The following is an 18,951-nucleotide window of genomic DNA, read 5'->3' on the forward strand; positions in this document are numbered from 1 at the left end:
CCCGCAACACAAATACAGTGGAACCTTGGTTTTCGAACGCCTCTCAGTTCGAACAAATCGGTTCTCGACCAAAAATTTCGAGAAATTCTTGCTTCGCTGTTCGGTCAAATAATCGGAGTTCGAACGCCGGTACGCTAGGGTGCGCTGCTGAGCGGCGTACGGGTGCAAATCGTGTAGATTGCCCCCACCCCTCGTGAAGAACTGTTATCACGTGCGGACGTGTTTCGTTTTGCTTTCGCTTTTAATATAGGTGTAATATAGTGTTTTAGCCCCTAATTATGCCTCCGAAGAAGGTCGGTGCAAGCAGCAAAGTTGCTACAGGTGCGTACAACTATTGCATTTAAGAAAGAAATAATAGCAAAATATGAAGAAGGTGTGCGAGTTTCCGATCTTGCTATACATACAGCATGGCTTCTGTTGAGCACCACAAAGGTAAGAAATCCTATTCATAATTCTTTTCTTTAACCTATGTTTATTTTTACACGTTCATGTTAGCGTAATCTTTCGTACGGAAGATTACAATAACGCGAACGTACGATTAGCCTGGGTTAGCTTTGTTTACGTAAAACATTCAGGGTGTTGGAACAGAGCCCCATTTCCAATGAAGCGCTAGCCATTTGTTGTGAAGACCCGGGTGCTAAATGACGTGTAAACCACCTGATTTTTTTATTTTTACACGTTCATGTTAGCGTAATCTTTCGTACGGAAGATTACGCTAACGCGAACGTACGATTAGCCTGGGTTAGCTCCATGTTTACGTTCATGGTAAATATTCAGGGTGTTGGAACGGATTAAAAATGATTTACATTACTTTTAATGGGAAAAACGATTTTCGGTGATTGAACAAATCGGTTTTCGAACAGGGTCCTGGAACGGATTATGGTCGAGAACCGAGGTTCCACTGTAACATGTAAAGTAATCAGACAAAATAATTAAAAGAAACCAAAAAATGTGTTCTTACATTCAATGTACTGCTGTAGCTGTATGAAGTCCACAGGGTTGAGCTCTTTCACCTCCTTGCCAGCAGGGGCAGCCATGTTACGTGAGCTCAGGTCCGAGACGCTGCCAGGCCAAACTGTGAAGACCAGAGACATTAGGAGGTGCCTGCCATTTTAAAAACCACTTTTTGTTCCTTGCTTCATCAATGAAAGTTAGTAAACGGGCAGGTTAAATGCTGGAGCTGCTGTGGGTATCACAAATGTTCAATTATGACTGTAGGGATTTTTCTAGATTTAATTTTAAAAATCGTTGCGATTGAAACAAATTATTATTTACTGCGATCAGTAAACAAATTTGCCTCTAGGTGGTGCTTGTGCTCCACCATAAATCTTTTTTTTCTCTGAAGGATGCTAGAATTTTCCACACTGATAAAAAAATAAATTACGTTATTACTTTAAGTTCTTTTGAGTTTTGATGTAAATTACAAATCGCAAGAAAATTGATTCAATGAACCAGACCGATTGAAATAGCACACACACAATTTATTAACACAGAGAATTAAAAATAGGGATAAAAAGGGGAGGGAAAGGCGCGGGAGATTATGGGAGTTTTCGACCACTGAAAGTTACTAGCACAAAAAGAAAGTTTCCCGCTATAATGCTCGTTGATTTGGGGAGATTCCCTTGTACAGAAAAAAAACGCTCATTCCCAAGAATCAGCAAACATGGTGTTAAATTTGAAACTGTCCTCTTGTTGTTGCGGAGAAATTTGGTCTTGTGCACCGTATGATTGCAAGATATGGCCGATGTGTTAAACTCAAGGCCGCAGTGAAGGCCTACGTGGCCGTTATGCCAGGCAGTAATAAAAAAGAGCGAGTTATTGATCAGTTCTTCTTTTTATATGGATCAGGGACGCTTGACGAGATTAAGCCTCTATGGGCGTGGTCTTAGATATCTGATCCTCTCAGGATCGGGTGACGGTGTTTGAAATTACTAAACTTAGAAAGCCAAAGAAGTGAGAAATGTGCGTCATGTTCTGTACTTAAGAATGTCCCTTGAATCGACATAATTACGTACGGTGAGATCATTATTTTATAAATACATTGCCTTGGATGTTTTAATTACATTCAAAACTTCATGTTATCAGATTTCAATATGGTAGATGGTAGATTGGTGCGTTCGGGAACTGTCTAAAAGGGGACGCAGTCGTTCCATCCATTCCAAAGTTCTGAGTTACTTCTTACTACTAAGTCAATTTTGTGCTGGGCTTATTTGCTGTACATGACCATGAACCTTCTTACCCACTGCATGAAAAAAATGCTAGTTTGGATATGGACAAAATATCTGTAACCAAGACGTTTCATTTTTGATCATACGTTTCAGTGAATGTATGAAAAAAATAACAAAAAAACCCATCAAACGTATTTTTTCAAGTGCAAAGCACTCTCGCATAAAAAGTTACAATTAATAGACTAAAAATAATTGCTTAACAGGAAACAGATATTAAGTACAGGATTTCCCCCCCCCCACAAAAATCGTTTCCCTAAAAAGTTTACTGTCTTGCAGTCATTCCAATTCCTCAATAAATGATTTGTCCTCTCCCCTTGAAGACTGGGGCGAAAATAGTGCAGTAATCACTTGCTAAAACATTGTTCACGGTCTGAATGCTTCAAGACTTTGCATTGGCTAAACAGTCTCAGGGAAAGTAAAGTAGATTTTGTAAAATAAAAAGATGCATAGATATAGTCTACAGTACTTTCATTTGAAAAAAATCGCTTGGCCCTCTGAGAACATTATAGTTTAGTACACACTCAAAATAAGGAGAGACTATAAATACATTTTAAATTTGCAAAGAGAACAGGAGAGGACACAAACCTCAGATAAGAAATTCCAACCTATTCTAAAAGCCCTCCCCTTTCATTGTATTAACTCTCTTACTAAAGCACAACCGCCTTAAGGGTATGGAAATCAATGATCAGCAACACTATTGGCTGATAGTAACAATGATGTTAACAGAACAATCTCCTTTTAAGGTGTCTAATATTAAAAATAGAATTATCACCTGTCAAGATTACTGACGCGAGGTACCTGAGTTTGCTCCTTTGGCGCCAACTGCCTCGGACGCTGATTGGCTGCTTGTCTCTTTTTAAACCCCCGTCTTCCTGTAACCCGTTGTCAGTCCGTCTGCGAACCTCAGCTCACGCTAGGCAAGCCTTTTCGAACCTGACTATCTCCTGCCCTGATTACTGTTTGATTCCCGGCTCCAACCCCTTTTCTGGACTTGACTAGGTTTTTGCCCCCCGTCCCGGCCATCAATCTGTTTTTCCCCGCTCTCGACACTGTTTTCGCTCGCCACGGAAATACAACTTCCGAGTCTGAGTAACCTGCTCCCCACGATCAACGATCTACAGATCATGTATACTACCCTTTCCCTTCTTCCTAATAAAACTAAGAGAAATGCACGCAAGTGGGTCCTGTCTTCGTTCTGGTCCTGACAATCACCCTTAAAGTTTTTTCTTGTTGTTTTGATAAAAAGCATTGATTTTGCCCCATTACGGTTATTTTTTTAACCAAAATCCAGAAAAAAATCAAGGGACAATGGACTGCACAACATAAAACTACAGTCAACCTCATTCTATACACACTTGTACACCCCTCACTCACATAAAGTTAGATTATATCTAAATAAATTTGAAAATGAATAAACGGGCAATCCAGAGTTTGGTAATGGACTACACGGGATCCATTGACAATCAGATACCCATCGCAGATTTACTGGTTGGGCACACAACATTTGAGCAATTGCTTTTCCATTGATTAATTTTCTAAAGCACTGTCCTCATTAGTGTTGTGGGTTAGATTGAGTTTATCCTAACTCCTTTAGAAATTTGAGGTAATCTCTGAAATTCTCGTCAGAACCAGAGGTAAATAGTTTGTGAGTACATGAACGAACCTGAACATTCCACTGCATCTTTGCAAATTTTGTGTGAGAGTACAGCTCAGGACCGGCACAAGCTTTCATGGGGCCCAAAGCAAAAAACAATTTTGGGCCCCGTATTTCTTGTTAATTTGCATACCTACTAGAACTCATTCCATGTTCTACTCCAGGGGTGGGCAATTTTTGAAGTCAGGGGCCGAAAGTGACATGTTATACTTCTTTTGAAATAGATTAGTTTCATCAAATTCGTTTTGAAATGTCCACTATTAGAGCGAAATAGTGTATTAGGTCCCTGTTTTAAGTACTTCATTTGTTATTTAGTTTTGAAGTATAACTGTAGGTTTTTTAGGGTTTATTTGAGTATTTCTGAAGTCGGATTTTTATTAAGGTTCTGTAGTCATTTTGTAGTGTTACTATAGTTATATTTTAGTACTACTTTTGTAGTATTTCTGAATTAATGTTATGTCGTATTTCCATTGTAGTATTTCTTTAGTATTTATGTAGTACTTTTGTTGTATTTCGAAGGTAAATTTATCTTTTTTTTATCATTACAATAGTTTTATGATTATAATATTTTTGTAGTATTACAGTAGTCTTATCTTTTTAGTATTTTTGTACTATCTCTGTGGTACTTTATAGTATTTTCATATAAGAATGTTTGTTGTATATCTGTTGTATTTTTGTAGTAATGTCACAGTTGCCCAGGGCGCCCAATTGACCCCATCCGTTTGGCGCCAGCTGCAGCTCGTTGACTGATTGGCTTCCCTCCTATTTAAACTCAGTGCTTTCACTCACCCTTTGTCAGTCCGTCAATGAACCTCTGCACCCGCAAAATGTGTGTTTTAACTCTGTCCGGTATCCTGTTTGCGTATCCCGTCCGGTATGAATCCTGTCTTTTTCATCCTGTTTTGATATCGGTCTCCAGTCTCCAGTGTCTGGTATCGTTCCCGTCTATCTTGTTCTCTCTGGTTTCTGTCGCCAATCTCCTATATCTGTTATCAATCCTGTCAGTCCTGTTCTGTCCAGTATCGACACTATCTGTCCGATATCGGCTCGTGTAACTGGTATCGATCTCTTTGGTCTCTGGCTTCCTGTTGTTCCACGCCAGACTTCTGTCTTTCTTCTTCCACCTAGCGATCGCCGAATCACTGGCGTTTGTGTTAATGTGCATGACTGCCCCATTCCCGTAAAATAAAGTTTATGTGAGAAACGTTACGCATCTGGGTCCTCCTCCTGTTCCGGTTCATGACAGTGCAGTGTTACCCTAGTTTTATATTTGTATTACTTTTGTGATATTTCCATTGGAGAATTTTTGTATTATCACTATAGGTGTAATTTGCAGTATTTCTGTTGTAAACCTCTTGTAGTAGTATTTTGTGTAGTAATATTTTTCTAGTAGTTTTTTATATTATAGTATTATGTATTGGTATTTTTTAAGTATTTCAGTACAAGTATAATTGATGTATTTCCAAAGCAGTATTTTAGTAGTATTTCCATAATAGCATTTTTGTCATATTACTGTAGTTTCTATTTGTCGTATTTTTAGACTAAATAATTCTATTGTAGTACTTTTGTAGTAATTCTATACTATTTTTTTATTTTCAGAATGAAAGCAAAATATAAAATGAGGTCCCTGTTTTAAGCACTGTATTTGATAGTCAGTTTTGTAGTTATTGTGTAGTTTTTCTGTTGTATTTCTGTAAAAGTATTTTTGAGTGGACACACAAAGTGAAAATGAGGTCAATGTTGCCAACAAAAAAGTAACCTCTCTGTGGGGCCCCCTAGTGGTTGCGGGGCCCTAAGCAGCAGCTTAGCTCGCATATGCCTCTGATACGGCTTATATTTACATTGTCAAAGAATGTCGAGCTAAAAGTGTAACTTTGTCCCTTGAGAATTGTGCTCTTTGCTAATTATCCTATAAATGCTCTATAATATTGCATGAGGTGTATTCTAGGCTGAAACGCAGTACTCTCATTTACCAGCTCACACTAATCAGGATTGAAAAGCTGCGAAAATACAAAACCTTAACCCCCTAAATGAGGTAATGGGCTGTAATGTCAACGGTGACTCATGAGAGATGCACAATGGAAGGATATTCTCTGTTTATGGAAAAACAAAAAACAAATGTCATTCATCATCCCACGTTGATGGGGATGAAAGTCTGATTTAAAAGAAAAAATAGAACACACAATAAACGAAATGCGAAAGGACTGACTGGACTGACCGCAATCTGTCCTTCCGAACACATGTTAAGAATATTACTAGAATAGCCTTTTTCCATCTTCACAACATTGCTAAAATTCGCCCTATACTGTCTCAGTCCGATGCGGAGATTATAATTCATGCGTTTGTTACCTCTCGTCTCGATTACTGTAATGTACTACTCTCCGGTCTCCCAAAGTCCAAAATCAAGAGCCTGCAGCTGGTACAAAATGCTGCAGCGAGGCTTTTAACTGAGACAAGAAAGTTTGATCACATGACTCCGATTTTAGCTCCCTGTTAGCTTAAGATGTGATTTGAAGGTTCTGTTGGTATGATACAAAATCATGCAAAGACTTGCTCTCTTGTATCATTCAGATTTCGCCCTATGTTACGGTCCGGAGCCTTCGCTCTGAAAACGCTGGTCTGCTAGTAATCCCAAGAGCCAAGAAGAAATCTGCAGGTTCGAGAGCGTTCTCTATTCGGGCCCCGGTGTTGAGGAATACTCAGCCCACAGAGATTCGATCTGTAACCTCAGTGAAACTGTTTAAATCCAGGCCTAAAACACACTTCTATTCTATAGCTTATGAATGACTTATATTTCACGTCGACAATATATATGTGTATACTGTTTCAGTCGGATGCGGAAATTATAATTCATGCGTTTGTTACCTCCCGTCTCGATTACTGTAATGCACTACTCTCTGGTCTCCCGAAGTCTAGAATCAAGTCTCTTCAGCTGGTACAAAATGCCACAGCGAGGATTTTAACTTGGACAAAAAAAGTACGATCACATAACACCGATTTTGGCTAACCTGCATTGGCTCCCAGTTAGCCTTAGATGTGATTTTCAAGGTTATCTTAGTATTATACAAAATCATACATGGACTCTTATCTTTCAGATCTGATTTCCCCCTATGTCCCGGTCCGAAGCCTACGATCTGAGAGTGCCGGTCTTCTGGTGATCCCAAGAGCAAAGAAGTGTTCTGCTGGTTCGAGAGCGTTCTCCATCCGGGCACCGGTGCTGTGGAATGCTCTTCCCCCTGAGATCCGATCTGCAACCTCAGTGGAAATGTTTAAATCTAAGCTTAAAACTCACTTCTACTCCATAGCATATGAATAACCTACTCTTCTTGTCGGCTGAAAAATAGTCTGTGTAATATAGTGTAATAATCTGTGAAGCCCTTTGAGACTCTTCGTGATTTAGGGCTATACAAATAAAAATGACTTGACTTGACTTATTTGTTATTGCAGCATCCGTTGCAGTCTGGTCATCCTGGAAGGGGATGAGGTCCCTTCTCAAGGTTTTTTCATTCACCCCATGTTGAGGTTTTGAGTTTTTCCTTGCCCTCATGTAGGTTTTAGATCAGGGGATCGTGTATTAATCTGTATTGCAAAAATCTGTGGTCTGTGCAGCCCTTTTAGACTCCTTGTGATATAATACAAATAAACATGACCTGACTCGACTCATTAAAAAGGTTTGCATCATGCCGGGCATTATTCCTCCCAAAGGTCAGTAAACTGGCCAGGCTGGTTTACCGCTGACAGAGCACGTTTGGTAATCACGATGGCCAAGTGCAACATGAAGGAATCATGACGTGATTGATGCTTTGGATCATCCCAAAAAAACTCTGCAGAGCGACGTAAATCAACTCAAAAGCGACTGCTGACGGCTTTAAGTCTTTCGGTGTTCAATTTGTCAGCCTCTTTGCAATGAGAACAAAATGGAGTTGGCCAAAGCTTCCCAGGACGAATGACTCTCAGAAAAAAAACAATGGCACAGTCTTATATGGATTACTGTACCGGGTTAAATTGTTTGTTGGTGGCTTTTCAGGAATGTTGTTGAGGCTTAGTAAATGCCACATCATCCGCTGACCTGCTGCTGTGGGGTAAAGTCTTTGACCCTCGTGGTGAGCACCCAAATTGTTCAAGCTTGACAATACTTTCGACGAGCATTGATACGAATACAGAATTAGGCAAAAGAAGTTGTGGTTGGTATCCCTGTTTGGCACGTTACGTTGGCAGGAGTCCCCAAAGAGTTAATTAGGACAAAGTTGATTTGTATTCATCCATTATTTTTTTAGAAAAAGGCTATGATTTATATATTTTAGAACCCTGAGCATGGTCAACAAAGGCCTCAGCAGAAGTACGCTAACATGATTGAATTCAATCAAATTGTCTTTAGTGTCATTAAAACAATGTAGTGAGCTTTTTGTACAAAAGTACATTAAAAAAATTATTCAATCCCTTAACGTTCCGATAGACCGCCGGCAGGCACCAGTCACTACTCTTGGGATTCAAAATACCATTTTAAAATATACTCATCTTAGAAACATCAGGGTCAGTCTGAATCAAGATACCCCAAAACTACAAACCCGGTATAACTCACACACAAGTCTTATAAAATTCCACTCGAGAAACAAATACCATCGAACATGGTCTGGTTATATTCATGAGAGTCCAGTGAATCCAATCGTGTGAAATGTTTACTCCAAAATACACGATCACGCCGAAAGATTTGAAAAAAACAAATCCGCCTAAAATTATTCCAGATTTGGTTGACAATCATTGTTGTAATCTATCTATTTTGCTCCAAAACTCTTCTTTAAAAAATAAACAGACTCGTCGGATGACTTTCGGTACAGCTGTTAGCCTCTGACCTTTTGATGGACACCACTATTAGCCAATTGCAAGCTTTTTTCACAGTTCTTAGCCTGTGACAACATATGAGGGCCTGTATATAAAGGGGAAACGTCATAACCAATTTAGCTTCAAAATTTCTTAGCTGATAGTGAACGATTCAAATGTGGATTGACACGTTGGTTTGCCAATAAAATTACGGGCTGTATTGAAATCAGAGCAGAAATTATAAAATGTGCGCAAATGCAACCCGGGAACTATTTTTACACGTGAGTATCACGCACAAGTGTGCACAATTATGGATTCACTCCTAGAATAGAAACATTTACAACTCTTTCACAATGTCTAAAACTTGTCCAAAGTAAAATACAGACTGCAAAGTTTTTTGGGCTGTGAACTGGTCGTCCCCAAATGGACACTTTTGGAAATACCTAGACCTACCATTAGAATAAGAGAATAGAATAGAATGTTTAGTTTTTCAGATTAAGATCAAATTTGACAAGGTACTAGTTCAGGCTTCAAACTATTGTCTCACCTGTTTTCCAGCTAAGATGCCCATGCTGCACTCCTTCATTTAATTGCAAAAAAATAAAATCAGGTGAGAAGAAAAACTCGAGTGTTCCAACTCAGATTTCTCTATGCAAGTAATATGTGCAGTGATTTATTCCATTCAAGATCAAATACAACCAAAACAATGCAAACCAGTCAAGGTATTTTATGCTGTTTTTTAAAAACCCGATGCTTTCTTGCTGTTGTCTGGCTTGTGCACAGAGAAAGCAAATTTACCCTAGAGGCGGCTCCGTCTGTTTCTCCGTGGAGACAATTGGCTTAAAATCCAAACCCGTGATACTGGTAGTTGATAAAAAAGAAAGAATAAACTAATAAAAAAGATTGGCACTCAAAAGGAGCAATAGACAACAAAATAGAAAAACGTTTGCCTTACTTGCTATGAGCCCAGCAGATTTTTAACAATCAAACATTTGTTGAGGTAATTACATGCAACCTGAAATGAACTCAAGCCTGAATAATAAGGTAATATTTAGTGATGTAATTGGTAGACGATCATCCCGCCTTTGCACAAATAGACGTAGGACTACCCGACTGCCATTGGACTCATTAATATCTCCAAAGTATGAATCATGATCAGTGTTGGGCATGTTACTTTAAAAAAGTATTTTTTGGGTTAATCATCCATCCATCCATCCATTATCTACACCGCTTCTCCTCAGTAGGGTCGCAGAGGGTGCTGGAGCCCATCCCAGCTATCTACGGGCAATGGGCAGGGGACACCCTGAACTGGTTGCCAGCCAGTCGTAGGGCTGATTAATCACTACTTCTTCAAAATAATTAATGACTGAATTACTCTATAGCTCAAATGTCACCAACTATCACCAGATCGTATGTGCAATCCTTTTCTTTCTTCCCAAAAAACTGAGAGAAACGCAAGTGGGTCCTGTCTCCGTTCTGGTCCTGACACCATATTTATTTCATTTATTTATTTTTATTCCAATGTACTTATGATGTGATAGTTTTATTCATTCAATACTATGTTATCATTCTTTTTTTCTGAATATACCAATGTTAAAAGTATCAGGACAGTTTAGGGATCGGCACCTTTTTTCTTGTGGATTTCGAATTTATTGTAAATTTGCGTCCAGAGAGAGATGGAAAATAAAATCTCAACAAGAACTACAATTACAGGTACATTTCTTCTCAAATGATGACTTCCTCTCTTACACTTAAAAGGAACGAGAGGAGCCGCTTCAACTGGCAGCAAAACCAAATGTCTGTGTTTACTCCCAAAACTGTGCGTACCACATTTTTCTACATTGGCACAAAAATAGGGCCTTCTAAGAATAAAGCACTGACAAATGATTGACACAGGAACATTACAGCTATGGTGATTATCATGACAGATTGGAACTCTATTTATGGCTAGGATGAGAATTACCCCATCACATCCTGAAGATGGCATGGTTTTAATTTTATTCAAAGTATGTGTCAAGACACTGGGGGCGGCAGTGCCACCAAGATGGTAGTTAAAGAGCCGAACAAATCCAAAAACAGACAATTAAATTTCCTACTAAAGATAATTTTATCATTTTTTAAAGAAATCGTATTTCATTAACCTAAGAAAAATAAAACCTTAAATTGCAAGGATATTTCTGCACATGCTATGTATACTTTTAATCAATTTAAATCAAATTGAATCAAAAACAATTTGTATAACACTTTTCAGGCAATTAATTGCAACTCAAAGTGCTGTATGAAAACAATAAGAAAATAAAAACAATAGGGTAACAAATTCCATTTTTTTGCAGTTAGCTACAGAACAGGTGATGCATTTGCGAGTAAAAAATAAGACTTTCACTGCACCTTTCAAGGTAGAGATTTCCTAACAAAGTTATGTTTTACGGTACCTCACGACTCTGATCAAGTTTTGACGAACATGATTAAAAACCAAAGATGCTAAGTGCACTGCAACTCTGCCTTGATGTGTTCCAAGGGTAGTCGGGAGCCTGCTGTGATGCAAAGCCATGGCGCCCTCTACTTTACGTCCCCAATACACAAAAACAGAGCACAGTGCATGATAAGGTGTGCCAAATATTTTGAAGAAAATATAATAATTTAATGTCATGAAAATACAGTAATACAAATTCTGTATTTAGACTATTGGTGCCACACATAAAATATTATAGTTGGGAAATCTACCTATCTACCCTGGTCATATCCCTCAAGTGGGGTGACCGACCCCAAGACAAACACATACACAAAAACAAAGAAAAGAAAAAAGTAGCAAAAAACAAATAATTTGACCATGGCCAACCCAAATGTCCAAACACCCAAACAAGTTAAGCACTTCGGTCATGCTTTCGTCCCTCCAGATGAAACGGGAAACAAGAAAGTGGCCATGTCACTCGGGTAAGGTGACACAACACACACTCTTCTGTTCAACAGCAGGACCCGACAGCTTTCACTGGTTTACCCCTGCCGCATCATACAGGTGCCCTGCCCATCCCTCAGAACGCGTCCAAACATCTCACTATCCTTTCACAACACCTCTCCACTCATTCCTGTCACCAATAAGATCTCTAGCTTCCACTAGATTTAGACCTCTTTCCTGCTGTGCACTCATAACACCATCCATCCACATCAATCGCGGCCTTCCTCTTGGTCTCGTTCCATTGACTTCTGTTCTGTAGATCCTCTTCAACATTCGCTCCTCATCCATCCTCTCCATGTGTCCAAACCAATCGAGTACTCTCTTATCCACACGCTTGCTCAGTTCCACTGCTACTCCAGTTCTGTCTCTCACAATTTCATTTCTCAATCTATCCAATCTTGTCACTCCTAACATACTCCTCAAACACTTCATCTTAAAAACATTTAATTTCCTTCTCAAATCTGCTTTCAGGCTCCAAGTCTCTGCCCCATACAACCCAGTCAGCACAATCACACTCTCATACAGTCCTCTCTTAAGATCCATACTCATATTCTAATTACTTGGGAACAATGTTCCCTGTAATTTTCCACGGGTCTGAGCGTTCACACAAAGTCGGTGAGCAACGCTTGAAACAACAGTGGGCAACAGCAATCCCAAGAGTGTCAACTAAGTCATTGTCAATCATGTCCAAAACTTGACATCAAGTTACATTTTGCTGAGTTTCCGGCAATGCACATTTTTTTTTCTCTTTTGAATGAATTGACTCATGTAATATTGCAAAGGTTGTACGGCCTACAAACGTCATTTGTTCTTGCGATTCTTTCACAAGATATCCATTTCTTTTTTTTCCTGATATATTTTGTCGCATAATATTAACATTTTTGGGATCTTATTTAGTCGGTTACAAGATACAGAACTGTACTTAATCACATTTTTTTAGTGGAAGTACAATATTGGCAACAAGATTCACTTGATATAATTGGAAATTATTTGAATGCAACACAAACTTTTTCTTCTTTTTTCCGTGTCGTTTTTCTACTTTTTTTTAAATTCCTTTAAAAAAAGTCTCAATGTGTTTATTTTTTTCGAGCTGTTACTTTTTTCTTTTTGTTCTCTATTTACTTTTTTCCTACGTTTCTTTCTTTTCTTTTTTTCTGGCTTTTTTTATACATTTTTCCTTCTTTTTTTCTCTTCCTTTTGTTTCTTTTTTTCTCAGCTTTTCACTTTTTCATTTTGGTATTTTTTTCTTTTTTGTTCTATTTCCCCCTTCTTTTAAGTAATTTTTTGCATAGTTTTCCATAATATTTGGTCATGTTGGGATTAAAGAAGGAAAAACAACCTGAAGAGCCGTTTAGTGAGCCGAGCCGAAGAAGCCGGTTCTCGACAAACTTTACTAACTTTACTCAACTTCGTTCTACTTCGACTCGACTTCAAAATACCGCATTTAGAACACAACGTCAGGGGAACCCGTGTATTTTTACCTTCATGCACTGTAACTTTGACTTAAGTCACGTCTTAATTAGTAATTTTGAGCCCTCATTTTTGTGCGCTGGCTAGATTTTCTTGTGCGCTGAGAATGTGCAAGCAGTGCGCAATTGCGCACGCACGCAGCTTAGAGGGAACAATGATTGGGAAATACTTTGGGTTTATTTCAACTTGAAGAATCCGTTTGAGATTTATCACAGTTATCAATCAAAGTTAAGTATATTGCGAAACATTGCTTATTAGACATCTCCCATATTAACTGAGAGATATTTTCATTTTTGTGGTTTTAGGGTTTCTGGTGTAAACCCAAGTAACATACTTTGAACATGACTTTGGAGTTGTACACTATCCATCAATGAACAGATGTAAGCCTTCAAAAAGCATGGAAGAAGCCAAAATATGTTCTTTCCTAGGACACGCTAAGCAGACCGACGTCACCAGCAGAAGTTTGACATAAGACATTCCTCTAAAAAAATGTAGAGCAGAAAATCGGGCCGTACCATTTGGAATCCAACAAAATATGATTACAGCGTTTGGAGGTTGACCAAAAGCACGAGTGATGAATCGATGTTGTCTACTCACATTACTGAATTTGTTTGTGCAGTTCTTTTCCATCTAAAAACAGATGCTATTATCAGTTTTCATGCAAAACGGTCAGCAGGAGCCATAAAAGAAGCTTTCCATGAGAATCATAGCAAGGTGCACATGAGAATGACCTTTTTCTCCCACACGGCTGTTTGTGCAGGCTGTTGTAAAAGCCCACGCCTCGTGACCAGACAATCTGCTGTTGCAAAAGCATTTTCTCTTTCAAAGTATCTAGACTTCTTTGAATAGAAGAAAGCTCGATATTTTCCACCGTTCGCCTCAGTGCAGTGAGTGCGGATAGCGGCAGTGTTGGCGAGACGGAGCACACGTTTGGTTGCTAAGGAGCGTGTTTCCCTCCATTAGTAGCTAAGAGGGCTTGTGACTAACGTGTAGGAGGCGAAGGGTTGAGAAGGTGGAAGTGGATAGAGGAAGGGGGGCACATGGCTGAAAGCGGCTGACTGGGGGCAGCCCAGAAGTCTTCCCCGTGTAGCTCCACCTCCTCCGCCGCTCACGCCAGCCTTATGTGGCCTTTGAGCGGAGGCCCCGCTCTGAATTCAACACACATATGTGACCGTGTGAGTCATTCCCAGAGCGGAGGGAACACTCCCTCGCTATTTTTTACATAAAAGCTGCACTTCTATTCTTGCAATGTATGAAATAAATCCATACTGTTGGTGTAGGAAACCAACTTTACACTGCCTTGAGCTGTAAAAGCAGTTCTCGTGTAGCTGCTCTTTTTTGGTTCATGATAGCAAGAGAGTTATGGTGCACAAAAAACAAACAAGTGAACTAGGAAGTGTGTCTGAAATGACACTGACAGTACGATAGTCAAATCAAGTCATGTTTATTTGTATAGCCCTTAATCACAAAAAGTCTCAAAGGGCTGCAGACAACCATTACAACGTCCCCTGATCTGAAACTTACATGAGGTCAAGGAAAAACTCAAAGATCTCAGGATCAGGAAACTAGAACCTTGAGAAGGGGCCGCAGGAAGGATGACCAGGCTGCAATGGATGTTATGAGGGCATCAACGGACAATACACAGACATTATCAAAATTAAATATAGTCACTAAAAGGATGTCAAGTTGACAGCTTCTTGCCCCAAAATCTTGACCAGTGCAGCAGATTCTAGATAATGCCATACATCAGATCTATATTTGAAATGCACGCACAGTGCAAGAACAAGGCTCAGCCTTCTCCCTCAATGACGAGGAGACAAAAGTATGAAATCAAAATCACTCACAAACTATACAATATGTGTGTCTTAAGCATGGATTTCCACTGAGGATACAGATCGTATGGGGGGCATAGCATTCCACAGCACCAGGGCCCAAAAGAAAAACACTTTTGAACCTGAAGATTTCTTTTTGGCTCTAGGAGTCACTAAGGCTAAGTACACACTGCTGAGCCTGCTGCTCAATTCCGGTATATTGGGTGGAATCCGATTATTTGTGAGAGTGTTCACATTTTCAACTAAAGGCGGTTTGTGTGCGATCTCCCGTGACTTTTATCAGATCTACTGTGTAAACACCACAAGTGTCCCTCATGCGCAGAATAGGACACTGAAGTCACAATGCGCAATGTTTACGAAAGTACTCATGTATGCTAACGACGGAGCGAATCTAGCTGTTTGAAAGTTGTCAAGCTACCTGAGGCTGGACAGAGTTGTCCCGCCAAATATTAATTAAATCCAAAACTTCGCTTTCTCTACATTTAATATTCTCTGTGTTTTCGTCCACCATTGTTGTTAAATTGTCGGCAATCATGCGACTTGCATGCCTTTCGATGGCGTGCAAGTCGCATGATTGCGTCTCGAGCGTTCACACAGTAGTCGTATTCCAAAAGATAAGACATGTGTTGGATTTAAGACCACATGTGAAAATTTCCCAGTCTGGTGCAAAAAGAAAAAATCGGATATCTGCTATTCAGACAGGACGGATACATGTATCGTCCGTGCAAAAGAAAATCAGATTTCCCTGCGGTGTGAACCTAGCAAAGGCTCTGAGCAGGATCATAGGGGTCAATTAAATCAGAAGGCTATAAGGGGACAAGTCCATGCAAAGTTTTGTATAATACCAACAGAAACCTCAAAATCCCATTTTAAACTGACAGGGTGTCACGAGGATTACCAGAACAGAGCAGGGGACCCCAGAGCGTTCGTTACAAGTCTTTTATTTGGGGAAAGAGTAAGGGTTAGCGGGAAACACGATGACCGTCGAACTCAGCAGCAACGTCGTGAAGACAACTTCGGACGACGTAGCCAATCGTAGCGTGGACGGAAGCAGGTTGAGTTTAACGGGACTGAAGAGGAGATCGTAGCTTGGGACGGAAGCAGGTCGGATCGGAGGCAGGCAGGCAGAATCAGGTAAACAAGGCACAGGTAATCGGGAGCGTCATACGGGGTACAGATGTTACAGGATTAATCCTCCGACCCCCATGTCTCGGTGTAGAATGCTTAAATAGGGAACATAACCCAATCAGAAGGCACATTCCAGCGCGCCAGATGATTGCCCCAGGTGGCTCCACTTGGGTAATCATGACACAGGGAGCCAATGCAGGTCAGCTAAAATCGGGGTAATGTGATCAAACTTTCTTGTCCTGGTTAAAAGCCTCTCTTCAGCTTTTTTGCTAGATATCAAGAGACCGGAAAGTAGTAACAACAGTAATCGAGACAGGAGGTAACAAACGATAAACAAAAATTAAGAAAATCATTAAAAAACAAAAATCAGAACATGCTTCTGGGAATGACTTCAGCATACCTGCAACTACAAGGTCAATTAGCAACAAAAATATAAATGCTCACAATGCCAGTGAACAGTTTGCATAGAAACATTCAGTTCTTTGTAAAAACCTAAATCCAAACAATGAACATGAAAAAAGCAAGAATAATAATTCTACTGGTTAGAAATTTATAACATTTACATAAGCTCAGAAGTACTATTTTGAAGAGTAAAACATTTATTTTGCATGATATGCAGAAAGCATTGTCAAGAGTATTCCTGAAGACAGTTGGCAATAACAAAGACGGTCCAAGACTAGACCATTTTTAGAGTTTAAAGACATACAAGACTGTCTTTTTCTGTTTTGCCAAAACTAATAGCATGTAAGGGTTGTATGTCCAGTCTCAAAATGTGACCAGTCTTATAGGATTCAATGAGTAGCATTTAAATTGGCGGATACCAATACTCGTCTCTAGAATAGTCAATAATACTGATGCCAATACCGATACCAACTAGGGACGGGAAAAAAATCCTCTTCCTGGCTCACAACCAAATACCTGATATTATCAAATACATATGTTTAAATCCTAACATTTTCTTTTTAATAGCATACAGGAAACAAAATTATTTTTCCTCCAGTTATTAATTTGTAGTCAGCCCTAATACCTGGCATAAGTACTTGCCCATCCATAGTAATTGTAGACCTATAAATACCATTCATTCATTAGTGGTGAGCTGAAGCTTATCAAGCCGACCTTGAACATTGAACTAGACTAGACAAATAACTATCAAACCCAAAAATGTTAATGTTATGTTGAGACCTATTTCCACACTGTTATCGGTAAATTGTTGTTTGTTTATCTTTATCTCACAATGAAATCCAGGACTGTAAAACTGATATTTTCGTAATGCCCAAATGCCAAACGTGATTAACGCTAGTAATGTCCAGTAAGGGGAGGCAGGTGAGGTTGTGCTTCAACTGTCATCATGGAAATATGACATTAAAAATACAGAATGTTAAATAGTTAAATTTATAGAATGTTAAAGTTCTTCCTCATTTAACGTCACAATAGTATGATTTTTTTTCAAAATTGTTGAATTTTCACATTATAAATATCATTCATACAATGAGTAAGTAATGAATAACTCTGATGAGCGCCTGCAGATGCAGAGTGAGGCACGCAATTCCCTTGCCTCATGACAGAGGGTGATAGTGAGACCAAGGATTCAAATTTGGTGCACACGTCAGCCTCAAAAACAGAATTAGTGATACGATTAGCAAGCTAATAGCAAGCCTAGAAATCTTCATTGCATGGATTTTCTATAAATGAATGATTACTTATCTATTCGTGCTTTTATTCAAGTGAAGCAACAAAAAGACTTGATTTATAAGTAAAAGTAAGACTACAAAATGTTTTTAATGCTAGTTTATATATTACCTCCTTGCTCTTTCAATCAAATAATAAGATGGAGCTTAATCTAGTTGTAAATCGGTTCTTCACCAGATACGAACTTTACCGTACATCACGGATAAATGTCTATACAGACGTTGCCCTACTTACAAACGAGATACGTTCTGGACAATCGTTCGTAAGTTAAATTTGTTCATAAGTTGCTTCAGTGCTATATTTTGTGTGTTTAAGGTTTATACAAGTATATTTAAGGCTTGTATAAGGAGCTTGTATTGTTTTGTACTAAAAAATAAACATTTCATAAAATAATATTCTCTATAAAGATAAATAAAGTTAAGCTTAACTTTTGGAAGACGAGCTTCAAAAGTTCCTCCTCCATGGTAGAAAGTGGCCGAACACAAGCAAACCAACCATTTTCTCAACCGCATCAAACTTTCTTATTCCACTTTCGTTTCAAAAGAAACTGCTTGCCTCTTCTTTACACTTTACACCAACTATATTGAATGGGTGCACAAGATATTAAACAATAAAAGTTCTTACCACGCTGCAGATACAGTATAGTATGTTTATACACGAACTAGGAGGAAGCGGATTTCTTTTTCGGAGTGGATGCTAGATGACCTCTCACAGCGCCACCACACGGCGGAAAGTAGCACTATAGTAATGTCCTCTACTCGGAAAAAGGTGCACACAATTCAAAATCTAACTTACACCAGTGTCCGGATATTTTTCAACATCCCGAAAAAAATATTCGTATCTACCGTTTTTCGTAAGTCGAATGGCCGTAAGTAGGGGAGCGTCAATACTTGTGATTACTTTATCTGTTTCTCTTCAAGGCATCAATAAATGAATCTGATGTTTAAAAAAGGGCCACTAATTGATTCTTATTACCAATAAATGGAATTAGAAAGTACATAGAAGGTATATCTCAAAATTGTCAACTGCATTGAGATTTTTTTTAAATAACTTTTTGTGCTTTATTTTCAATTCAAGTACAAGTCTAGTACAAAGTTAAGTAAAATTGTGTGTATTTTCTTTTAAATGCTTGCTTTCCTGTGGGCGTGACCACAGACAACCTGCATTGAAAGC

The 18,951-nt window shown here is 39.0% G+C and overlaps 1 protein-coding gene across 1 annotated transcript in view; it reads right to left on the reverse strand.

Annotated features, from left to right (window-relative positions):
* Positions 1–18,951, reverse strand: part of dgkaa (diacylglycerol kinase, alpha a) — a 67,146-nt gene that overhangs the window by 35,547 nt on the left and 12,648 nt on the right. The window contains exon 2 of the mRNA XM_088330891.1: positions 962–1,075. Coding sequence (XP_088187017.1) covers positions 962–1,037 — 76 coding nt within the window. The 5' untranslated portion in view covers positions 1,038–1,075. The remainder of the gene's footprint in view (positions 1–961; positions 1,076–18,951) is intronic.

Source organism: Urocampus carinirostris, chromosome 3 (assembly GCF_059441175.1).
Source record: "Urocampus carinirostris isolate Australia breed hairy pipefish chromosome 3, RoL_Ucar_1.0, whole genome shotgun sequence".
NCBI lineage: Eukaryota > Metazoa > Chordata > Actinopteri > Syngnathiformes > Syngnathidae > Urocampus > Urocampus carinirostris.